This window comes from Chrysemys picta, chromosome 1 (assembly GCF_011386835.1).
Source record: "Chrysemys picta bellii isolate R12L10 chromosome 1, ASM1138683v2, whole genome shotgun sequence".
Lineage (NCBI taxonomy): Eukaryota > Metazoa > Chordata > Testudines > Emydidae > Chrysemys > Chrysemys picta.
Window position 1 is genome coordinate 295,908,365 of NC_088791.1, and position 26,527 is coordinate 295,934,891.

At 41.7% G+C, this 26,527-nt stretch overlaps 1 protein-coding gene across 16 annotated transcripts in view; it reads left to right on the forward strand.

The window, feature by feature from the left end:
- LRCH1 (leucine rich repeats and calponin homology domain containing 1) overlaps positions 1-26,527 on the forward strand; it is a 253,247-nt gene that overhangs the window by 120,991 nt on the left and 105,729 nt on the right. For all 16 annotated transcript variants that reach the window (XR_010600758.1, XR_010600750.1, XR_006172727.2 and 13 more), the window contains exons 2-3: positions 4,204-4,348; positions 21,495-21,621. Coding sequence is in view for 8 of the 16 variants with exons in the window: in XM_042842720.2 (XP_042698654.1) it covers positions 4,204-4,348; positions 21,495-21,621 (272 nt within the window). In the remaining 8 variants the exon portion in view is untranslated. The remainder of the gene's footprint in view (positions 1-4,203; positions 4,349-21,494; positions 21,622-26,527) is intronic.

Here is a 26,527-nt window from a genome sequence, read left to right on the forward strand (position 1 = left end):
TCACCTTGAACATGTGGAGAGAGTGTAAACTGATGCTGTTACATCTCTTTGAAAGTGCAGTGGCTGAACTGCTACATTCATCTTACACAGAGGCTTGAAGACTCCACAATTCTGTGGCTGCAGGACTTGTCTATTTTCTAAGATCCACAATTCTGTTATTTGGAGCTGGAGTTAGTACTTGGTTTCAGCCAGTCACCTAGCATTCTGCTTGCTGTCTCCCTGCCTGGCTAGTACATGCTTTCAGCTGCCTCTCACTCTCCAGCTTTTCTTACAAGAGTTAATTAGATTGCAATGCATGTTCCCTACACTGTTCACTGAGCTGGAGAGCACAGGGTCAGGGAGTCAGACCTAGAGTCCATATTGGAGGCAAGAAGCCTAGGCTGACCCGGTAGGCTGGCTGGAGAAGAATGGAGCAATTGAGGCCTAGGGACAAGCTGATACAGGATGCAAGCTCCACTGTCCCTGGCACGTGGAGGGAAGATTTTGTGCTGGGCCACTTGGACAACATTGTTCATGCAATTGTTTAGCACTTAGACCTATAAGTGGTGAAAAAATTAAAAACAGAAAATGAAGTGTTACTCCTGGGGGAATTCTGCGCTTTGCAGAAATTAACATTGTGCGCACAGAATTTCCTTTCACCACACAGAAATGGGCTGCAGTGCTGCTACACGCCACCTTCTGGACCTGGAAGAGCCCAGATCGCACATAGAAGACACTGTTGGGGGAAGGGGGTGGGAGCTAGAAGGTTCCTGGCAGCTGCAGTTCCCAGCATACCCTGAGGGAAGGGGAGAGTGGTGCAGAGGAAACTCTGTGCAAGCCTGGGACTGAACATCAGGCTGTTTCTCCCTCTGGATCCCTGGACCCTGAGGGAGAGGGGGATGGGTGTCTGGGCTGGGGGGGCCTGCAGCTGGGCTCTGGGGGAGAGGGGGTGCAGGTATCTGGGCAAAGGGGGGGGGCCCCATGGCTGGGCTTTGGGAGGGGGGAGGAGGAAGGGGGCAAAAAAACAAGAACTGGGTTGTCGTAGGTTGTTGTTGTTTTTTTTTTTAACTCCGGGAATCATTAAGAAAGGGATGGATAATAAAACAGAAAATATCATATTGCCTCTATATGAATCCATGGTACGCCCACATCTGGAATACTGCGTGCAGATGTAGTCACCCCATCTCAAAAAAAGATATATTGGAATTGGAAAAGATTCAGAAACGGGCAAAAAAATGATTAGGGGTATGAAATGGCTTCTGTATGAGGAGAGATTAATAAGACTGGGACTTTTCAGCCTGGAAAACAGACTAAGGGGGATATGATTGAAGTCTATGAAATCATGACTGGTGTGGAGAAAGTAAATAAGGAAGTGTTATTTACTCCTTCTCATAACACAAGAACTAGGGGTCAGCAAATTAATAGGCAGCAGGTTTAAAACAAATGAAAGGAAGTATTTTTCACACAATGCACAGTTAGACTGTGGAACTCTTTGCCAGAGAATATTGTGAGGCCAAGACTATAACAGGGTTTAAAAAAAAAACTAGATAAGTTCATGGAGGATAGGCCCATCAATGGCTATTAGCTAGGATGGGCAGGGATAGTGTCCCAAGCCTCTGTTTGGCAGAAGCTGGGAATGGGCGACAGGTGATGGATCACTTGATGATTACCTGTTCTGTTCATTCACTCTGGGGCACCTGGCATTGGCCACTGTCGGAAGACAGGATACTGGGCTAGATGGACCTTTGTTTGGCCGCTCTTATGTTCTACTCCTGGGGGGAATTTTTGTGTGTGTCTGTATTGTTACAGACTTACTTGCTGACGGGTGTTTTGAAATAAATTAGCAAAATAATTGAAACTGGTGTGATTATGTAGTGTTATTTTGACAAAATTTGTAGAATTTTGCAGAATTTTTACTTTTTTGCCTCAGAATGCACCCAGGAATAAAGTGTGCTGAAATTAAACCTAGGAACTGAACTTTCAGGAACCAGAAGACTGGGTTAATGGGTTGGATAATCAAATTTTCATCTTCTTTAATTGTGAAGAAATAGGCTTACACAAAAGAGGATCAGTATGTACCCTAAAAACGTGTTAACAAAATAATAAACTCAGAGTCAGAAGTAAAATCTGGTACTTGGAAGACCTTTGTGGCAACTCGCTTCAGAAATAAGAACTACTTTTCTTGAGGGGTTAAGCACAGTAGGTATTCAGCTGTGTCGGAGGGAGCATATTTGTCATACTATTAGTAGTGAAGCATGAATGCTCTGAAATATGAGCAGCTGCAGTCTTGCTGCTGTTACATTTGTGTATCTCATTTTCTGTGAGGTACCAGAATTTGAAACATATGCTGTTAGTAACATGTAGGGGAAAAAGTCTATTTGTTCTAGAGTAGGATGGTGAAGGTTGTTAGTTTTATTGCACTGTTCAGTGAAGAGGGATGATATATGAAGTGCTGCTCCTTTTTGTTTAACTAATGTTGCTGCACACATGCATGCATGACTCAGTACTTTATGAACTGGGCACATATCAAACTTTGACATCATTTTGTGTATTTTAAAGAGACTGTCAGGTTTGATAGGAATTAAGCTACCTTTATTATAAATGTCACCTGTGTGTTCTTTGTGTGTTCTTAAAACAAGAAACAAACAAAAAAACTGCTAACCTAATCTATTTTGTTCAAGTTAACAACAAAGGAGTTATATAGATAATTGGCAATCCAGTTGGACTTCAAATAAATTAACTATAACATTATTTTTATTAATAATTAGAATTGCAGTAATACTATACGTTTCAGAGTGGTAGCCATGTTAGTCTGTATCAGCAAAAACAACGAGGAGTACTTGTGGCACCTTAGAGACTAACAAATGTATTTGGGCATAAGCTTTCGTGGGCTAAAACTCATCCGCTTCATCAGGTGCATGGAGTGGAAAATACAGTAGGAAGATATATATACACAGAACATGAAAAGATAGGAGTTGCCTTACCAAGTGGGGGAAGTCAGTTCTAACAAGACAATTCAAATGCGCGCGCGCACACACTCTCTCTCTCTCTCTTCCCAGAAGAGTTGTAACATCTTTCCCTGTTGTACTATGCTACAGTCATTGCCTAAAAGTTAGGAAACAAGATTTCGTTTGGAAGGTTATGTAAGAGAATGAACTCAAATAGATGACCTGCTTTGTAATGGACATATTTTCGCATCCAAAATTTGCAAGAAAAATAGAACATTCCTAGTTATTAGCTTCTCAGAAAACTACAATTCTGAGAAAATATCTAGTGTAAGATCAGTATTCTTAATATTGCCCTAGACTCATCTCATCTATTTCAACTTCACATTTGACATGTAATGATTGGCACACTCGTAGTCTGTCATTTACAAACATAGGGCCTAATCTTGCAATCAGATCCATACGGGCAGACCTCTGCAGCTGGGCCCTGGCTCCAGTGGAGCCATCCGGGGCACAAAGTTCCACCCCTGGGCATGTGCTTGCAGGTTTGGGGCTATATAAGGTAGTGAACAACTTGGGGAAATGCTTAGTTTTTCCAGAAAGTGAAAAATGGGATGTAAATCTTTGATCTGTATCTTCACAATATGCCTGTCATTTAGCCATCTTAGTACTTCATAAAACTATGTGGTTAAAGTGAAATTGGTTAAAGTAAGTCTGTCAGATATGGACTTTTGCTTGATGGATTAGACAGTCCTTCTGTATACTTACTGTATTGCCTCTTCATTTGTTGTTCTTGAAAAAGTTATACATCAGCCCCAGAAAACAAACATTAATTGTGCCTTTAAGTAATATTCATATTGGTTACTATTAAGTAACACATTTATATAGGTATTAGAAAGTGGCTAGATTGGTTGATAGCTGCTAATCAGAATCTACACAGCTGGTATTAATCTTTGGCTATATTCTGTTGCTATGCAAATTTCAGAAGTTATGTTTTCAAACCTAATAGATGTTTTTTCTTAACATCTTGAGTCCAGTGAATAATTATTTTAATTAAATTGAATAATAGGCAATTTAATATTTCACATTCAGTATGTAACAGACTTCAATTTCAAGCTTCCAGGGGTTATTAATAATTTTGTTCTGAATAATCAAAAATATTGATAGTTACCTCTTTTATGCCCATGATGGCAATATTTATTTTAATAATGAAAAATAGCTGTCTAAAGTATATATTCTTGATGTTTCAGAAATGTGCTTTTTCTTTTTCTCTCCTCAGATCTGTCCAAGAATAGATTAACTGAAGTTCCTATGGAGCTGTGCCATTTTGTGTCACTGGAAACACTAAATCTATACCACAATTGTATTAAAATTATTCCAGATGCCATAGTGAATTTACAAATGCTGACTTACTTAAATTTGAGGTAAGTTAACATTATTGCTTTTTCTGTATGTTGTCAATTATGATGTCTCTTTTTCTCTCTACATTTTCCATGCATCTCTTCGGAAACATCACCGGCTGTGTTGCTCATTTTATTGGCTTCTATAAGGCAGAAGCCAATTGCCAGTAGGATTTTTCTGTCCTCTGTTAATTTTGTATATGACTACATCATAGGCTAAAATAAAAATAAGCTCTTACAGAAGACATGAAGAAGCATTGATTCTTCTTTGGATGATGGTCCCTACACATATTCCACATGTGGGTGTGCAGGTATGCCGTGTGACTGAGTCCGTAAGCGTTTCTTAGCAGTGTCTGTTGACCCGCACATATGTAGTGCATCTACTCGTGCTCCCAGCCAAGGATAGAATAAGTAGTGCAGGTTGATGCCTCTCCAATTCCCTCTTATCGCCACATGGCCTGAGTCAGAACCCCTGTTCCTTCATGCTCTTAGTTTTCTATGGGAGGGTGTACCTTTCATTCAGTGCATATAATTGTAAATAGGGGTATCTGCATCAACGAGGAGAAGTCAGTGTTGATGCCTACACAGGAGATCAACTTTATTGGAGTGTGGCTTGACTCTGTCATGCGAAAGCCTCTCTCCTTGGAAGACCATCTTCACAATGCTGACAACCCTCATCGAAGACGTGCGTCACAGACCACGCACCACGGTCCGCCGCTGTCTCTCCCTCCTTGGACGTATGGCAGCGTGCACCTACGTGACACTGCACGCACATCTCCATATGCATTGTTTTCAAACTTGGCTCCTTTCCAACCAAGACCCTATGGATGCCAGGGTCATCATTCCTCGGACTATGCTGGCCTTCCTCAGACGGTGGTCCAATCTTTCCCAGATTATGATTGATATTCCCTTCGTCCTTCTCACACTACAGGCCACCATCACAGTGGATTCCTCCCTCATGGGGTGGGGAGCCCACTTACACCAGCACACACCTCAGGGCGTGCGGTCACCACAGAAGCCAGGATGTACATAAATGTGCTGGAACTGTGGGCAGACTGGCTAGCGTGCCAGGCGTTCCTCCCACTCATTCAGGCCCTCCATGTCCAAATGTTCTCAGACAACATTGTGGCAGTGGTATACATCAACAAGCAGGGCGGTGCCAGATCCCCTTCCTTCTGCTACGAGTTGGTCCAGCTTTGGAACTGGGGCATCAAGAATGATGTGATGCTTCAAGCCATACATCTACCGGGCACCTAGAATTTCCTAGCCAACATGTTCAGCAGGACACTCTCTGTCACAAGTGGGAGCTACATGACGCCATGTTCAGTACTTCTTCGCAAAGTGGGGCATTCCCCGATGGGACCTCTTTGCCAATCACAAGAATTGAAAGCTGCCCCATTATTGTTCCAGGGGAGCAACAGAAAACAGCTCTCGGAGCGACACTCTCCCCCTCCATGCCTTTCCCTTCCTATGACAGGTGCTACGCAAGGTGCTACAGAGCCATCCTCAGACTTGTAGCCCCATTCTGGCCCCATCAGTTCTGGTTCACAGACCTCCTCACTCTCCACCTGCACACCACTTTGCCTCCACACACTCCCTGATTTACTCATACAAGATTGTGGGAATATTCGTCATCCCAGTCCGGGCTCTCCATCTCACAACCTGATTTTTGGATGGGCATCAAAGATAGACTGCCCATGCGACAAATCCTTACCCAAAGCAGGAGACTCCACCAGAGCCTGCTACTGACCTAAATGGAAACGCTTCACAACATGGGCCCGCTACCCCCATCATTCACTAAACATTGTGTCTAGTCCAGTCGTCCTCGACTACAGCCTAGCCCTCAGTTCTATATGAGTGCACCTGGCAGCACTTAGTGCCTTTCTCGCTCCTGTGGATAGCACCTTGGTCTTTACGCACCCCACCACTATTTGCTTCATGAAGGGTTTACTTAATACCTTTCCACCAGTACTCAAGCCCCCACCCCCGCTGGACCTTAATCTCGTACTCTCCATCCTCACGAAGCCACGCTTTGAATCGCTGGCAATATGCTCCCTCTCCCACCTCTCAATGAAAGTGACCTTCTTGGTAGATATTACCTCAGCCAGATAGGTCCGTAAACTAGCGGCCATGATGGCGGATCCCACCTACCTGATATTCCACAGGGACAAAGTGTCCTTACGGTTCCAACCTAAATTCCTCCCAAAAGTGGTGTCAGAATTTCACTTAAATCAGAACATCCACCTGCTGGTTTTCCGCTTCAAACCACATGCTTTCCCCGCTAACAGAGCCTTTCACTCTTTTGACATCTGCCATACATTGGCATTCTACCTACTCAGGAATCAACCCTTTTGTGCATCACCAAAACTATTTGTGGCCATTGCTGAGCAGTCCAAGGGTCAAGCCCTTTCACACCAACGCATCTCCAAATGAGTGTCGGGGTGCATCTGCGAAAGCTACAACCAGTCCAACCCCCCCTCCCCCCATCTGATAGCATACTCTACACGAGCACAAGCTGCCATGTCTGCCTCATGAGTGGAGGTGTCCTGGCTAGATATCTGCTATGCTGCAATGTGGTGCACTGTCCACACTTTCACTTTCATGCAAGCAGAAGCTACAGATGCCACCACAGGTGAAGCCGTACTGCAGACCCCACTTCCACTGGCATCCTTGCACCTACGTCCATGCTCATCACTGCTTGTGAGCCACCCATATGTGGAATACACCTAGGGACCATCACTCAAAGAAGAGGAGGAGGTTGCTTACCTGGAACTGGAGGTTCTTCGAGATGTGTGGTCCTTATCTTTATTCCACTACCTGCCTTCCATCACCTCTGCTACGGACTGGATTCCACTACAGTAAGAATGAGACTGGAGAGATGTCGACCCACACTACCTATTAGCCCCTCGGCTAGGAGCATGAGGGAATGCACTATGTACATGTGGGTCAACGGACACTGCTAAGAAACATACTTTTCTCTAATACCTTATTTGGCCCTATTTTACCACTCAGGAGTATTGTGAGGATTTATATCTCTAACTCACTCTGAATACATAAAGTGATAAGTATTAATACATTATTTATTTAGCATTATTTCAGAATGCTTTCTGTTTTTAATATTGTAGAACTAGAATAAATTTGGTATCAATTATTCTGATTAAAGACTTTTCAAAAGCTAAATATTTTGGTATATCCACAAAGCATTTGCATAAATGCAGGATAATTACACAAGTATTATAGGTACTTTTTCCAAACTGTAGTGTTTTAGACATGAATGTATAGAACTTATTGTTATTTAATGACCCAACAAGCAGAGTGGCAGTGAATTATGTAACTATAAACAAAAATAAAATGCATCAAAGTTCTTATTAGGCCACGTAAAATTCCCCTCAGTTTAATTGCCCTTTGAAGCCAGTTCCTCTACCATTTGGGTATAGTCTGCCTCCTTAGTAGCCAGACTCAGTAAAATTCTGTAGGAGAGAGAGAAAATTTTTTTTTTGACTGTCACAAACATATCGATCCTGGCAAGAAAAGCAATATGATTTTCAGACCCATATTTCTCTTTCTAGCTTTAATAGTTATAAGTGTCTTCTGGTGCCAATGGAGAAGAGGACTGTACTCTGCATAGAATGTCCAGGAGGCTAGACTTAGATTTTGGATATTAGTTGTCAAATTTTGTTTCATTTCAAGATTTTCACATTGCACAAATACTCCACATTTTTATTCATATACTGTTCTTGGGATGCAACATCCCACATCTCTCTGCATGGGTGACCTCTGAATTTTGTAGGCGTTAAAAAATATCCACTGCTATAGGTTTACTTCCTGATTTCATTTTTTTCTGTAGCAGATCCACTGAACAGTGTGATTTTACTGTAAAAGCTAGATTTTCTTTACTCTCAAGTGTTAAAATTCGTATCTTAAAATGTTGGATCCATCTATTAAGAATGAAAGTAAGTTAGTATGCTGTTTTTTTTTTTTTTGCTCCAACAGCTCTATTTGCTCTATTTTACTGGTTGAAAAAACTATTGGGCTGAAAGAAAGCATATTATTGTGTTCTCTGAGAAACTGATCAAAAGGCATATCTGTAGGGTTTTACATATAATACATATATCGGACAATGTCTGCTTCCTTATTCATTGTGGTCATGTGTTGTAAGCACTCGGGGCCAAAAAAAAACTGAGATGAAGATGAGTGTTTGTGTCACATAAATAGTTAGTGCAACACTGTGGCAGAAGGAAGGGAAGTTCTTGTTAGGTTACCAGCATTGCCAACCTCAAGAGATCAAAAATAAGGAGTTAGAGCCTCCAAAATCATGAGATTTGCCCCCCACCCCCAAGAGATTTTTTTAAAAAGAAAGATTATACTGTTTTTGGGTCTCTTGATTTTTAACTTTCCCTAAAGTTAGAGAGAGATGATGCACTGCCCACTCTCGCAAATTTATTGAATATGGTGACTTTGGCTTCTGCTGCAGGAGCTCTCAACCCCATAACTGTCTGTCCTTTGCCCTCCAATTAATTCTGCCCCCCCAGCCTCCAAATCAATCCTTTCCCCTCAATTTCCACATCTGCCTGTCACACCAATTCTGTCTGTCCCCCAACCTACATATCAGTTTTTCCCCTCTGCTGCTATAGCTCTTGGGGTGTGCTTCAGTCCCCTTTCAGGCAGGGGGTGGGTGTTGCAGCCAGGGAAAAAAAGGAAAGGGGTGAGGAGCTGTCTGCATTGTGAAGGGAGAAGGAGTGAGGGGCACTCTGCTCCCTCCTCACCTGTGAGAACAGCGAGCATGGATGGAAGAGACACTTCTGATTCCTTCAGGGCTGAAATTTGCAAGGGGGCCGGAGAATTTTGTGTCATCATGAGACAAGCTCAGCTCCCTCTGAAATTCTGTCACTCGGAAAACAATCGTGAGAGTTGGCAATACTGAGTTACAGTATCAGAATCGAAACTTTAAAAGGAATGTTTTAAAAATTATATCTTGATTTTTATTTTGGATTCAGAAGAAATTCCTGAAAATGTTACCTTTCAGGTTGGAAAGTCAGGAGTAGACTGACTCAATCTCAGACCAGGGTACTATTCTATAAACATAAGATCTCAGCTGCTGGTTCCACATATTCAGGCCTGATGGCTGGAGCAGAGGTTGAAGCTAGGTGTAGGGTTGAGATTGGGACAAGGGAAGCGCTGAAACTGGTGTCGAGGTGCAGGCTGTGAGTCAGAACCGAGGTCAGAGTCCATAGGCAAGCCAACCCAGTATTGTATCCGGAATCCAGATGTAGGCCAAAGCCGGTTGGGAGTGAGTCCAAGTGTCGGGAACAGGAGGTGGGTGCAGGACTGGAGCGGCTCAATAATTGGGCTGCAGCAAGGTCAGAATAGGCCATGACCAAGGCTGGAACAGTTAACTTGCAGTTCTTTGTTGGTGAAATACCAGAGCCTGGGGGGGGGGGTGTCACCTGACCCGGGTTCTGCTTATGGATAGGCTGCTTTCACATGCCTGAGGGCTGAATCCCTGCAGGCTCTGTTGGAGGAATAAGTCAGTGCAGCTGAGTTGCTGCTGCATGCCTGAGTGATGACTCAGTGAGTCTCTGTTGAAGGAGTGAGTCATGGCAGCTGAGTGGGCAGCCCTGGTCTGGCTGCGGGTTTGCCTCATATAAGATACCACAGATATGCGTATATAATTTAAATAATGTGGGTTACAAGATCATATTATTTTGGGAATCACTAACGCTAGAAAAAATGACTATAAATCATTGGAAGTCTTGAATTCTCAATTTTTCAGTAGAGTAGAGCCCTTGTTAGTTTACAAAGTATCATACTTTGAATTGCTACTGGTTTCTCAAATGTGGTCTGTAATGGCTTGTATTTTTGCCTAATACCCTGAGCCAATTTGCTGTTGTAACTCATTGATTCGGGTAGTTAATCTTGGGGAATTCTGTGCTACTAATCTGTAGGACACTTTCCAGCACATCCCAGTATGGCCCATAAACAAGATGTACCTGACATTCTTTCTTGTCTACAAGGTCCATAGATCCATCAATGGCCTCTCATTCTGCATATAGCTACATAGGCAGAACTAGATCTTTAGCCAGTGATTGGGGAAGTCATGACATGACTGAAGAGCCCACCAGGTTTCTGTTCTGCCTCCATAGCTGCAGGAAGATTTATTGGAATTCCTGATGGAGAGCAAAAGTGTTATTAAAAAAAGATTTTGGCCATACATTTGTTTCTGTAGCTGTGTTTCTGGTCCTCCCCGCGTAGGGATTTAAGGGTCCAGTTCCTCTTTACGGTTGAAACACCATTACAAGGGCCCCTTCCAGTGTGCCGGGAACAAGTCAGAAAGAAGGGTGAAGCATGAATATATGCTGTTGGCGGCATCCCACTTGTGGAATGCCTGCATTGGAGATCTCTGTGTGTTCTGCAACCAAGAGTCCTGTGTACCTCAGCAGATCCAGGTCAGGCAGGGACCTTCATGGAGTTGGACTCCTGAGCTAGGATCAGCAAATCCAGAGCATCAGGAAATTGGGTCAATAGAACCACTCCTACTTCCTAAAAGGTGGGTGGGGAGGAAGGGGAAAGGTTTATACTCCATTTTCCCCTCTGATTAAGAAGAAATCATGAGGTGGCAGTATTGTGCTGGACCTGAAGCATCTCCAGTTCCTGAGAGAGCCCAGATTCAACATGGAAACACTGAAGTTCAGCCTGGTGGCAATCAGCAAGGGGAAATTAAGTTATTAATTACTTGAAAGATGTGTACCTTCACATCCCTAGAATTTCATTGCAAATTTCTCTATTTTACCTTTTAGATCCCAGCACTTCGGGTGCATTTTGTTGTCATTTAGCCTTGCCACCTCCCCTTCCCCAAGATATTTACAAAGTTACCCGTTGTCCTAGTAGCTGCCCTCAGACAGGAAGCGGGGATGGGGGAGGAGAGGGTTTAACTCTGTCCATTCCTTGATGTCTTGAAAAGGGCTCTGTCCAAAGACAAATTGGTACAAAGCACTTCAAGGCTAAATCGGGAACCTAGAGGACCATGGTTTCATTCTAAATTGGGAAAAGAGCAAACTAGACCCCACACTCAGATAGCTCACCTAGGGTTGGAAATTGGCATGCTCCCACAGATTGTGTGTTTCTCGAGAGACAGAAAAAATGGCAGATGGTCAGCAGCTTCTGGGATATTTCAGTCCACTCCCTGATGTAATTAGTGGGGATGGTCTTGCCATATGTAGACACAACAATGAGCCCGAGTGCACATGAGACCTCTCCAGTCATTTCTGCTGTCCCTATCTCCTCACACCAGTTCATCCTACCAGGAGAGTCCAATTTCCTCAGAGTCTAATAACCTCTTTGAGGTGATGGTTCAACACTCATAATTTCAAGAAGGGATTTCCCTTACCTGAGTTGGACAAGAATAGTGCTTACCACTGATACCCACCTCAGAGGATGGGGGGAGCTCGTGTGAAGATGAATTTAGTACCAGGCACTTGACAGAGCAAGAGGAGAAGCAGTCTATTATTGTTTTATTGTAGTGCTTAGAAGCCCCAGCCATAGACCAGAAGAACCCCACTGTGCTAGGCACTGTACAAACTAAACTATGGTTAGATCTCAGAGCAATTCACTATAGACTCAGGATCCTCTCTTCATGGATAAACAATGCCCACGTCCTAATCATGATTGACAACACCAATGCAGTGTTCTAAATCATCAAAAAGGGTGGAATAAGGTCACCGACCCTACAAAAGGTAGCCCACCTTCTGATTTTCTGGGCAGGGGGAAACTCTAATCTCTTTTTGCGCTACATATTCAAGGCAGAAAAAAACATTATGGTAAACTGGCTGGGCAGGGAACAGCTAGATCACGTGGAGTGGAGTCTTCATCTAGAAGTCCTGCCATGCGGGCAGGGGCCTGGACTCGATGACCTCTCGAGGTCCCTTCCAGTCCTAGAATCTATGAATCTATGAATAAGTGTTTTAGTTCATAATGACGAAAGTTGGGGTCCTGCTGGTAGACCTGTCTGCATCACATTTGAAGTGTAACATCCCTCCTCCTTTTTCTCCTGAAAGGGTGAGCCAAGAGTAGTAGGCACATGCTTTCTTCCATTTGACCCAAGAAAGAAGCTCTGGCATATATTGGATGTTTGGAGAGCCCACTTGATCTTTGTCTGTTTGTAAGCGCGTGAGACTCACCCCTACGGCACCTCCTGCTTGTCTCTTCCGGGAATTAGCTCATCCAGCCTCCGGAGCGCCCTCTGCAGGCTGGTGTCTCGCTGCCGCTTGGCCCCCGTGTCCCTCCCGGACCCAGTGCCCTGTTATCTGGGGTGCTACCCCCTGGCTGTACACCCCTCAGTCTCAGGGTCTCCCCTCCCCAAGGAACTCCCACCCACTATCTTCACCTCACCTCTGCATAAGGCTACTGCTAGTCATTGTCTAGCCCCCACACCCTGGGGCAGACTGCAGTATCAGCCTACTCATCACCGGCAAGGTTGGGTTTGGACGTGCCGCCTTTGCCTACCCCTGGGCTGCCCTCTGCAACCCCCAGTACCCATTGGCCTGCTAGGCCGCAGCCTGGGGCTTTCCAAGCTGGAGCTCCCCAGCTCCTCTGCCTTTCCCCAGCCCTGCTCCACTCAGGTACTCTGCTCAGGTCCCTGCAGCCAGGTCTCTCCCTCTCAGAAGCTCGAGGGAGTCTGCTTGAGCCTCAGCCTAGCAGCCCCTTTATAGAGCGAGCTGTGGCCTGATTGGGGCGTGGCCCAGCTGCGGCTGCTTTCCCAATCAGCCTAGGGTTTTCTATCTCAGCCCCCGCCCTCTCCAAGGGCTGGCTTTTAACCCCTTCTTAGCTGGAGCGCGGTGACCGCCCCGTTACACTGTCACATACAGGTTTTTCAAAAGTCTAATGCTCTATTCTTTTTCTAACATCAAGCATTTAAAGGAAAGAACCTCAAAATCTTCCATTTCAGGGTGGTTGAGATGGTGCACCCATGAAGCATGCAAGTCAAAGAGCTTCTCCGTCAACCGGCCTCAAAGCCCACTTACTAAGAGCAGCAGGAGCCTCCGGATCTGCAGGGCAGACACCTGGTTATTCATATCTTCTCAACATTTTACTAGGAGGAAGCTGCCTTTGATAGCAGGTTGCTTGCAGAATTAGAGAAGGAACTTAAAACATTGTATATAGTTCTGTTAGGTGAATCTTCCTTGAGACAAACTGCTATAAAAATCCCATTGATTAATGGGTTTGTGGACCTTGTATATGAAAGAAAATAGGAACATTTATTTATTCCTTTCTCTGAGTTAAAGTCCACAGATCTGACCCTCCCTTTATATGAAGCATTTATTTGACCAGTAGGATAAAAAATCCTGCTAGGTTCGTTCAAATTTTGGTCAATAAAGTTATGCCGTGCAATAGGAATTCATTGTTTATTGCTATTGAGTGTATAAACTTATTAACAAGTTTTAATCCACATGGGGGATTATCCTTTTCTAAGGAAGCTGTGTTAGCCCTCCCTTATCAGTGAGTGACAGGTCTGATTCTGCCTATGTAGATGCAAGCAGGCTGAAGGCAGTTGGACCTTATAACTCAGAGAAAGGAAATATTTGTTTAATCAAAATAAATTTTCCTGTTCCATATACTGGCGCCACTGATGAAACAGAGACTCTTCTGTTTGGTGTGTCTATGCGCCCTTCTCTGTTTCTGCACTTTCAGCAATAATGAGAGTATATTTTACCATCCATAATTTAATGGCGCTGTGATGAAAGTAAACTCTGCTTCCCATTCGGACTTTCCTATTATATATCCTATTCTACCAATCTCTTGCTCTACTCACTGTTATTAAAATAATTGAGGGCAAATTCTCTATGGTCATTTTGTAGTCACAGTAACCTGGCAAATTAAGTTTTAAATTTAATTACAAAATGTGACCCTTATACTTCCCCCACCCGTTGCTGAGTAGTTTTCTTTTCCTTGAGCTGTACGAATACTGGAACTGAAATTTGGCTCTGTCGTCCCAATTCCAGATATATTTTCTCATATATATTTTCTATTTGTTTTTTGATTTATTTTAATTAATCACTCTCACCATTAATTATTGCTCTGAAATATTAAATTTTAGACAGCCCTTACTGGACATGAATGTCATATCTTTAACTCCAGTTTGAAGAGGGAACTAAGGATATTTTATATCAAGAAATTAATTATGGTTCTCAAGTATCATTTCAAAGTGCTGATAAAAAGAGTGAGGAGATGGAGAACTGACAGAAATAAGATTGTTGTTGCCATTGTTGCCATGGTGATGTTCTACGTGTACTCTAAATTTATTATTAGGTATTTGTGCTTGCAGCCTCTCAATGAATTTGTTTATTTGTATTCTGGATAGCTGCATAGTATTTGTTTGTATTCCCATTTGGATTATGGGAAAATAGTTGTTGGTTGGAACAGCCCAAATATAGTACAGATGTACGTAGTCAAAACTGCATTATACTCTCCTCCCAATAAACTTAAATCTGACTTTCTTCAGGGCAGTGGTATGCCTTTGCTATTTTCTTCTTGTCTTTATTCTTAGCCTTTCCAAAACAGAGAAATGGTCAGCTTTTTATTGTATGTTGCTGGTGTTTGGTAATTTTGTTGGATCTGTGTTCAGTTGAAATCAAGTTTAGAAATCTCAGCCAAAGTTGCTTTCTGTATAACTTTCAGTTTAAGATGTGGATCTGAGCTCTGGTCAAGTGAAAAAATTCTTTCAGAACACTGACACTCTGGAAACAGTTGGATTTAGGCATCATAATTTCATGAGAATGATTGTCTTCTGCTTTAAAGCATAGGATTAGATTCTGATTATGGCTACTACAGACTTTCTGTGTGATCTTGGGCATCCCACTTAACATTTATGTCTGTTTCCTGACCTGTACAAAGGGGATAAAAGTATTTACCTACCTTCACAGGGTTTTTTGAAGCTAAAATATTTGTAAAGCATCTTGAAATTTTTGGATAGAAGACTATGTAGATATATAAATAATGATTTTAATATATAGCTTTTGGAGCAGATGTCAAGATTCAGAACTGGATAAAAGAAGCTGTGGAGATGAATGTGAGAGATCCATGTGGGAATTTGGGACATTTAATGCAATTATAAATGAAATCTGTCTTGGGTTCCAAAATACAGTCATGCATAAATTGTTCATTCTTTAGAGGCTTGAACAGTGACATATATTTTAAAATAGCTTTTAAGAGGGTGTGAATGTAAATTAAAGTTAATGGTAGTTGGTACAGGATTTTAACCTGTAAGGAAAAGAAAGCCAGGTGTTTTGAGTCAGAAAAATCTTCAGCTTGTTGGGAAAACCAAGAGTTGAGAAGCAAACCGCTCTGTTGATTTTTGTGACATATCTTGTAGGAACTTTACCCAAGAAAAAAACTGCAAACCACAATGTAAATTAACATTTTTACTTAGTGCCAACTGAGAGTCATGTCTCCTCCTCTTGTCATTCCCAACTTCCAAACCTCCCCCAATATCTCTAAAATAGCTGAGGAGGGACAGGGAATTGAATCTGCCCAGGTGTCCCTTTCTAAATATGATTCCTTTTATTCTGTGTGCCAATCCCCTCCCCCCTCACACTCTATCCACCAGGAGGACAATCATTTTACTACGAAGAAGGAAATATGTTTCCTCTAAGGGCTTTATTATTTCCTAAATTAATTTTTTGTAAATGTATTTCTAATGATCTTTCTCAGTGAATTTCTCAAGTTTCCGTGTGATATAGAAATCAGTGAAATGGGGAACAGTGAGCAGCCTTACTCCAGTCTAGTCTCAACTTGTTTTCCAGCACTGGATTCATTATATTGTGTCCCCTTCCCTAGCCTCTTTTCATAAGCCATTTGTTAGCTGAACACCTGCAGACCTGTTGGGCAGATGTGGTTAGAACAGATGGGGTATGGCTCCTGAATGCTAGATGATTTGTGCCAATGTTCAGACATAACATATCCCTTTTAAGAAAAAGTGAATGATGATTGACCACAGGTTGAAATAAAATCATTGTGTTCACCACAAAAGAGTGCTTGCTGCTTTTACTCTGGGAAAGCATGTTTTGTCATCTTTTTTCCAACAGCAGCCTTCGTTGACTCTTGATTTATCCTTTTATAGTATTTAAAAATCTATAAAGTCATATCTAAATTTAAACAATACCCCACTGCAGGTGCACATGTGCATTCTGGGTGAATAAATTTATGTAAGAGAATTAATGAGCATTTGTGGGAGAGAATTTAACTCGTGACATACAGGACCAGACCCAGGGCTTTAATTCCATATGCCATCAGTCACTAGATAGATCAGTAGCCAGAGCTTGGAAATCATGTGGTAGAAATAATGGGCACAATTATTAAGGGCTTCATAACAAAATCTCTCCCCCCTCCCCCCCTTCCTCTGCGCTCTTTTTAAAATGGATGGTGGGTCAAGTTGAGAGCAAGCAACTACTTAACATGAAAACTGAACATGCATTGGTGAATGTGCTGGCCCACCACAAAATTTGTTAAAAAACGTATTTTTTGAAATGGTGTTGATTCACTGGGTTAATGCACTAACCTTGTTCTTAAGCGTTACTGGGTTTAAATCCTTGTTTATAATTTTAATTGAAATGATTTCAGTGGTTTCTCTTGATCAATAATGCAAAATTGTTCAATTTGAAGTACTACACAATATAGACTCATAGACTTTAAGGTCAGAAGGGACCATTATGATCATCTGGTCTGACCCCCTGCATGCTGCAGGCCATAAAACCGTCCCTACCCCTTCCCTGGACTCTGCTGTTGAAGCATACAATACAGTATGATGCCAATCCTTACTCCTTATGCTGGAAGGACACTGGATACTAATTTGAAAATGAGATGTACCAAGGGATGCTGTAAAGTTGGGGGGGGGGGGGGGGAGTCCCTTAACCATTTTGTAGTTGTTGTTAGTAAGATATTTTGAGTGTACAAGCCTCTTAACAATTTATTATTTTCCAGTTTAACAAACTTAAAATTTATGTCTATGGCTTGGGCTGGCTCAGCACAGACCAAAGAGTATTTTCCCTCTGACTGGCAAAATTACAAGCAGTATGGGAACAAAACAAGAATAGCTTTTCTCTCTCTCTGGCTCTTCCTTCACTATAACCCAGCTCTCTGTTGGAATACCCCCTGCTGCTGCAGAGATGCAGGAGAATGACCATGTGGCCCATTTGCACGTCATCTTCTTTGCAGCACTTGAGCATGCAATAAATAAATAAATAAAACGTTCCAGAGAACCCTAACATTAAAAAGAGAGCTTCCAAAAATGTGTTTCCTGTAGCAACTTTCCCCCCCTGCTGCTATGGTACATTGTATTCATATTGTGAGAGCTCCTGCTATTGGGACAGCCCTGGCTTCCTCCAGAGCATTGGTTCTCAACCTATTTACCATTGCGGGCCGCATCCAGTACTACCTGTATGGCCTTGAGGATGTCACATGGGCTGCAGCTCTGTGCCGATTGGGCCGCAGGTTGAGAACCCCTGCTCCAGAGGTAGCACCTGACAGGCCCTCTTCAGAACTCAGTCAGAAGAAGGGGAAAAAGCAGCTTACCTGATAGAACAGTCCCTCCAGCTAAAGCAGTAGTGGGAGGATGAACCTTAGTTGGAAGCAGAGGTCAGATTGTATGTGGGGAAAAATGTAGTGAGCTCCATCCACAACAGGAGTTCTCCCCGGATGAGATGCTGCTCACAGTAGACTGCAGAGGTTCAAAATATGATCATGCATTCTCTGGTCTCCTTGAACTCAGCTCTTTTTCAGTGGATTCTGAATATACCATGGGCTCTGCTAGACCCCTTATGCTTGGCTTACCTGCAGTGAGACTTCTATGTCTGTGAGGATTTGGCTCTTTCTTGATTATGGGAGGAAGTGGCAGTACTCTCCCCATTTGTGGTGACAAAATGGGCTGTCGTAATATGATCCTCCCTCACCACCTTATGTGTTTTGAAGATCAGTGAAATGTTAAAAATATTGACATTTAAAATATTATCATTGGGCACCTTAGTTAGCATCCTTGGAAATGAATAAGGTAGGTCACACTTTGAGAGCTATTGTTCCAAATTTTGCATACATTTGCAAAAGTGACTGTTTCAGTTCATGTCTTTGAGGCTGTCCCAGCAAGGTAGCAGCTAGAGTCGTAGTTTTATTTATTCAAAATGAAAGCCTAGATTCTGGAGAACAAAAAAGCATAAAAGAGGTGCTGATGCACTTCACCGCTGATCAGCTCAATCTGAGCCCCAGGTGGAAGGGAGTGAAGGTTCCCAACCCTCTGCCTTTTTCTCTGCTCTGCTTACCTGAGTATATGAATATTGTTTAGTATTCCAATCTAAACAAGGTTCCTTTTGTTCTCCATCAAGAAAAAGTCCCAAAGAAGCCAGTCTTGTTACCCCAACTGTTTTTCTTTTTATGCTTTTTCCAGAGTCTTAAATTTATTCCTTTGATAAACCATTCAGCTACAGACAACTATATAATGCTGCAGCCCCTACTCATCTCTCCTTATCTAGATTGCTAAGTTGCTCCTTCGCAGGAATAAAAAGCCTCCATTGGGTCTGAAACTGATATTTAAACCTCAAACTCAGAATTCATGAGAACTGGGTTTACCTGCTGAGAAATGTTTGTTCTGCAGTGTGGTTTGGAAGCTTAGTGGAGAAGATAGATTCAAAAGGTCTTCCAGAATTTCTGGTTAAAGGACAAGAAAAAGGGTTCTCATTATTCACTCTTTAGCTCCCAGTGCTATGGAAACAGCCTGTCCCACCTTGGATCCTAAATCGGCATTCTAGTTCTACAGACCCCCAGAATAATTTTCTGATAAATGGCTTTCTTCCATAAGGTGAACTTAACTCTTTTCTGTTTGACCTCCCTAAAAAACCTAATGCTTCTTTGAGGGGCCCTCGGTAGACATAAGTTTGCAAGGAACTATCAAGAAAAGATTTAATTTGTAGCCTTCTGCTGTTAGGTTTTCAGATCAGCTGTATCAGCTCAAATAGTCTGAAATTCATTAGGATCCAGAATTCTCTGCTTTTTCACGTTAAGAAAGTTTGAAGGAATTTCTGAAACGTGGTCAGAACTAACAGTTGTAATGATATGATTTGGGTGTTTTCTGTGTGTTGCTGCTAATTTAGCACTTTTCTGGTAGCTTGCATAGCATTGTGGATCAGGCTGTTAGGTGGGAACCTTCCCTCCTCGCTTGGTGTGTTACTCCGGTTGTGCCTATGTTTTTTTTGGAGAATTTTTAGGCATTACTTTTAACAGTTCAGATATCCAGGTAACTCTGCTTCTTCCATCATCTCATGCCAAGAACCCTGAACTTTTCACTTCAGGATTGCATTGTGATTGCTCACTCCTTAACTGAAGGAGTTGGCCTGTTGAATTCTTAACGAAGATGTCCAATTATTTTTAAAGCAAAAAAAGAAAGAAAAAAACCACAAACCCTTTCAGCTCATATTTATATGCAGAAAGAAACTAAGATGAGCACAAGACCTTTTAAAAAAAAATTGGGGGGTTAGTTTTAAAATTTCTCTGCGGGAACAGAGCCTTTACAAAGGTTGATTTACTGTTTATCCATTTTGAAGGATTCAGATGGCCTTGAGGCTTCCTGATATGCCATTGTGCTTAAAGAATTGTGTATAAGAATCACAGCAGCAGTGTCCTTCCTGATCAGGATCAGAGCATGCACCAACTGGGCTGTAGTTTCTTCCTTGACAGCTAGAGGTGAAGCCTTGTTAGATAAACTGTGCTGGGCACCTTGATCAGGCATTGGTGACTGCTGCATTTGGCTGAGAGAGGTTTGGAGACAGCCCTCCTTTGAGGTTTCTCTTTTAATGGAAGAAATGATTGGGATCATACTTGGTGTCTTCCCATTCAGATTAGCCTCTGCATTCTGAGAGTCCTGTCAGATACTGTTGTTTAGAACACTGTTGTCTATTCTGATCAAAGTCACAGAAAAACAAACTAACAGTTAACTCTTTGTGTAACTGAGTTGATTAATACACCAACCCAGCCTGATGGACATTATCCTATGAGGTTTAGAAAAAGGAAGTTCCTGTTAGGGATGAGAAGTGAAGGCTAACCTTCATTCTTTCACATAAAGATTGTCTCAAACTGGGAAGCAAAGAATGCACAAAGGAGGAACAATGAAGGAGAAACTTTTCAAGAATGGGAGAATGATAGATTTGTGGTTTAATCACAGTATTAGGAATCAGAAGCCTTGAAGTATACTCTCCAGCTGTGCCACAGACTTCCTATGTGGCCTTGGGCAAGTAATTTAATTTCCTGTCCCTTAGTTTTCCCATCTGCAAAATAAGCATGATAACACATCCCTAACTCAAAGGGAACTTTAATATACGTGAGGTGTTCATATAATGTGGTGATGTGTTATAGTAAAGTTCATTAATAAATGTTGGATTTGGTTGGTTGCCATCTTTTCTATTGTTGCTACCAAAGAGGGAGAAAACACTATAGTCTATTTTGCAAGATCAAGTCACAGAAAACGAATGATCAGGTAAGAGAAAAAACAATTTGGCTTTTCCAATCTGAAATATGTGAAGAGTTTCAGGCTGTAAAGAATTTTTGGTGCTTCAGATACCTGGGGGGAAAACGGGTTGCAACAGACACAGAGAGAAGTCTTCGCATGTAGCTGTGTTTTTGAGAACCGGAGGCATGCCAGTGTTTTTCCTATGATCAGTTGTTGGCCTGTCTTTCAGTTAGCTGGGAAAAAAAAGTGTCATATTTATGCTTACTTCAGTAAAATCATAGATTTTTTAAAATGCTTGCAGCTACTGCCCTCATTAAGTTTCCTGCATTTGTTGTGAAGGAAAACAGCTGTTGTAAGTTGATGTCACTTTGTTCATGCAGTATATTCATGAATAAACTGATAAAATTAATTCTTTTGTTTCAGGACAGTGATATTCCATAAAGCAGTTTTGTTCACTAAATGGAGATTTTTTTTCTAATTTTGCTTATGTTTGATGTTTTAATGCAGTTTTTTATTCCAAAACTTTCATTTACTTTTTTTTAATGTGCATGCAACTTGATATATCAAGATATCTCAATAACTGGACTTTTTAAATAGCACATTGTAATCTCAGATTTTCTATGTGAGGATACAATAGAATGTAACTTATATTTTTAATGTTTGTTTTTGTTTCTTTTGTTGCAGTCGAAATCAGCTTTCTTCTTTGCCAGCTTGCCTGTGTGGTCTTCCTCTAAAAGTCTTAATTGCAAGTAACAATAAGCTAGGTTCCCTTCCAGAAGAGATAGGTCAGCTAAAACAGTTAATGGAACTGGTATGTTACTGATTTGAATGTTTGTTTTTTGTTTGTTTTATTATTAGTTACAGTATAATCAACTTTGTAAAGAACGTCCTGCAAAAGCCTAATGATACAGTAATCACTGTTACACAGTCAGTGCCCCTTAATATGTGGTGAACTTCTTAATTGCATCAAATAGGAAAAATGTTACACTGTAACTGTCTCCTTTCCAGGCTCCCTGTCATCCACATCACACTCCTTGGTTTCATATAAAACACATCAGTGAAGATCATCTTGCCTACCTGTTGTTCTCACTGCATGACCAAATCATTCCTCTGTTCAAATCCCTCTATTGGCTCCCTGTTTTGCTGCAATAAGTTCAAGTTTCTTGTTCTGGCCTCCAAGTCCCTTCCTAGCTCTGCCCCTCTCAACTCGTCTTTTTTTCCTTTCCTTACCTCATTGTGTTTTACAAATTATGCTTGTCTTTTCAGTCCCTTTTAGTTTCTCTCACAAATGTTTCCATGCTGTCCATTATGCATGGAATGTCTTCTCTGAAGTGATCCATACGACCACTGTCCTCTTTCTGCAAAACCTCCCCCTTCTGTAATGGCTATAAGAAATCAGCCAGTTATTGAGGGCAGGAACTAAATGGCACTTGAGATTTTTTTTTTAAATTGCAAATGTATATGAAAAGGTTATCTGTAAAAGACTGTATATATTTTAATGTTTTCTCCTCCCTCACTTTCTTCCCTTTATATGACGTCTGGTTTTCTTAAAGTGTAAACTGTTTTGGACTGTCTTCTGTTTATTTCTGATCACCTAACCCTTTTGAGAATAGCCATTAGTAAATGAACCAGTTACTCTGGCATTGCTCCTGAATTCCCAGTAGAAATTATATTGCAACATTTTTCTGATTGGTATAGTCTCTACCTACTGCTTCTATCTTGGGTATTTCTAAAGTGTTGTCACCGTGGTGTCAGAAAGTGTCTGCTCACCCATCGTATTTTTTAAATAATATTTCCTATCCTTAAAGCCTGAACCTGCTACATGGTGTTGAGTTAACTTCGGCCCCAGTCCTGCTGGCTGTCCCTCCGTGGAGCTAGTTGCAAGATTGGGGTGTTTAAGTAGTAGCTGAGAGTATTCAGCAGGTCTCAGGATTCAGCCCTTACAACTATAGTTGGGCTAACTGTAGTTGGATACTTTTTTTTACCTTTCTCTCCCTTGGGATGTATGGGGTCTTTATAATGGCTTATAGGATGTTTAATGTTTTTCTTTTTTGTGAAATATGTACTTTATTGGTTTATCTTTTTTCATACTTTGTCATGTTTATAATGACTTCTTAATGAAAATTAAAAAGTTATCAAATTAAAACACAAACAAAAACAATGTCACTACTTTAAAATGAAACTGCTAGTTATAGTGATGGTTTACTTTATGCTTAATCTATTAGTGAATTTATTTTATTAAGTTTTTATTTGCAAGGACAATTCAGGAATATTAAACATCTCCCTTTTTAGGGGACAGAATGACTAGGTGAATTATTAATGGGATTTGAATCCTGTCAACTCTTGGTCACTGCTGGTTTGAATGTGACATTACTTAGCAATGAATAAACAGCCTTGTCATCTGATGGCTGTTTGGGGGTCTCTCTGAAACAAGTTAGTGGTGCCAGTCTATTTCTCGTTGGACTGCATTTCATATTTTAGTTGACACTAAGTGGCATCCATGATAGCAGTTTCAGTGAAGAACTACTGAAATACCTTCCCATCCTACTAGTCCATCAAGAACAGGTTGAAACACACTGACAAGGTAGTTTAGCACTATCCATGCAGTTACTGTTTCATGGAGGGTTACCAGGTGTCTGGTTTTTGACTGGAATGCCCAGTCGAAAAGGGACCCTGGAGGCTCCGGTCAGCATTGCTGACCAGGCTGTTAAAAGTCCAGTGCTCCGTGCGGCTCCTGGGAAGCAGCCGGCATGTCCCTCCGGCTCGGAACCGCGGCCAATGGGAGCTGTGGGGGTGGCGCCTGGGGGCAGGGACAGCACGCAGAGCTGCCTGACCATTCCTCCACGTAGAGCCGGAGGGACGTGATGTCAGTTCCTGGGAGCACCTGAGGTAAGCGCCTCCCAGAGCCCGCCCCCCTCACTCCCTCTTGCAGAAAAATTGCCCAGAGCCCATTCCTGCACCCCAAACCCCTCATCCCTGGTCACACCGCAGAGCCTACACCCCCAGCTGAAGCCCTCACCCCCTCCTGCACCCCAATCTCCTGCCCCAGCCTGAAGCCCCCTCTCGCACCCTGAATTCCTCGGCCTCAGCCTGGAGCCCCCTCCTGCACCCCAAACCCCTCATCCCCGGCCCCACACCGGAGCCCGCACCCCCAGCCAGAGCCCTCTCCCTCTCCCTCTCCCTCACCCCCTCCCACTCCCACTCCTGCACCCGAACCCCTAGCCTGGAGCCCCCGCCCACACTCCAAACCCCTTGGCTCCACTCCACAGCCCAGAGCCCCCTCCTGCACCCCATACACCTCTTTCCCAGCCCCACCCCAGAGCCTGCCCTCTCCCCCCCCCCCCAGCTTGAGCCCTCACCCCCTCCTACTACCCAACCCCCAGCCCAGTGAAAATAAGCGAGCGAGCGATGGAGGGAGGGAGGATGGAGTGAGTGGGGGCAGGATCTTGGAGAAGGGGTGGGGCGGGGTGTTCAGTTTTCTGCCATTAGAAAGTTGGCAACCCTAGTTCCATGAGTAAACAGAGAATTTGCATTAAGTAAAAATAAAAGCCCTGCTTCTGATTTAGCTTTTAAAAATTAAAAGCAAAATTATTTAAGAGGTTCAAAAGAAGTACAAATTGTGCTCAGGAGGAGGCAGGACTCTTTGGATTTTTGTTTTGTTTTGGGTTCCTACTGTCTTTTGTACTACCACTGTTTCAAAAGACAACAGACTTGACTGATTCTGCTACTTCCCAGTCCCAGCATCAGTGTCACTCTTTGGAGGCAGCAAGAAAATGTAAAAATTACTTTTCTAAAAATAATTGCAAAACAACATTGTAGCACATATCACTTTGGTTAGAATCTGACTGGAACAAGAGGGTAGAAAAACTTGTGTTAACGCTGAAAGTATGACTAATCTTTTTTCCTGTGTTCTGTCTGGTTACAAAATAGCATGTTAACATAACAAGGTTTGTTAAATATGTGAATAATTCAGTTCTGATGACATAATCTCCTTACGTTGATGACCACTGTGATTATTTATGTCACTATTCAAATTGGATTGTTTGCTTGGAAATTGCTAACCTATGACGTATTGGATGGGGTAAAGTGGAATATAAATTAAAGCATATTGATAAATAGTGCTACAGTATATGATGCAGACACGTTTATATGGATAGGTTGTCACAGATTAAGCTAGGTCTCATAACCCAAATAAAAGCATTTACCAGTAAAATGTTTCTGTTGATATTGTACAATACTGTTTTATAGAAATTTAACATTTTCACCATTTAACTGCACCCAGATTTTAGTAAATGCATTCCATAGAGCAAATTGTATTTGTTGTGTAAATCTGTTTTTAGTCTCTGAAATGAAACATTGAAATGTCTTTTAATGTCTATTTAGATGCTACCACTTTAGTAAACATTCAGATTATTTTCAAGTATTGGTTAGGAAAATAACTTTCCTCTGGTTGTTGCAATTAATTACAATTCAGTAGTTCAGTTATTTTCCTTGCATTCAGTATGGTCTCAGATGGCATAAGCTCTAAGAGAACTGGCTTGGTTATTAAAATGTTAACTTATGACTGAATCATGATTTTTTAGATGGATGTGCAGGATGAAATTCACATAATGTTGGGGGCTTGCATAAACTCATATGTGCCTATTACACCAGTTCAGACCTAGTTTAAGGATTTATTTGGTCTTTGGCAGTATGGTGAATTTCACCCTTTGAAAACACACAGCAATCAATATTTTAAGCAAATTTAAAATGTTTTAATAGGTAGTGAACAAAAGATTTAATCAGATGAAAGGCCTATTAATATTTAGTGGCATACTACTGACTGTTTGAATAATCTGGAAGACACCTGAAATCTTATTCAATGGATGTCAGTTTCTGTGTAAACCTTCCAATAATAAGTATTAAAGTAAAACTGGATATCTTTACCACCACCATTTGTTTAATTATGCTTAACCTACTAACTGATTGTTATCCTTGCTTGCTTGGACCATCTATTGGAATAGACTTGTATTAACATTTATAAGAATAATTTCAGAAAGAAATCCAAAATGGATGGAACCACATTGTAGTTGTCTTTTCTACTAATTTGTAACCATTAAAATTTAAAGATATTGAGTGAAATTAATCTTGTTCCTGTATACCAACAGGATTTCATAATTCTTTGAGTTCTTTTAAAATAAAGTTGAATCTGTTTCAATCAGCTGACTGTGGTTCTACTCTGAAAAGTGACTTAGTAAAACAACATTGTGGAGTTCCATGATATTTTGTTTGTCTCAGTTATTTCATATTCAATGTCCTGTTTATAAGCAAATATGTTTTCCTGTTGGCAATGTTGCATACTCAACTGTGAGATCTAAAAGTCAGTCTGGGTTCTTTTCTTTTTATATATAATCACCAGTAATAAATTCTGCAGACTAAATTCTGTCCTCATTTATAATTGGAGAAACTAATTGTCTTCAGAAGGGATAATGAAGGTGTAACTGCAACTGTTGTGTGCTGCAACTGAAATATAGTTGAATAAGGCTGATTGAGCCAGAATTGAATCCAGCTCCCCCTTCCTTGTCTGAGTTGGTTCTAATAATGAGTAAAAAGCAAAAGCAAATGTTTTTAATGGCAAGGTAACTAGGTATGCACCAGACTGTAAATTCTGTAAGTGCCTTAGGTACATTAAATACAAAGTTTTAAAATTTAAATATGAAAATGAATAATAAAATCAA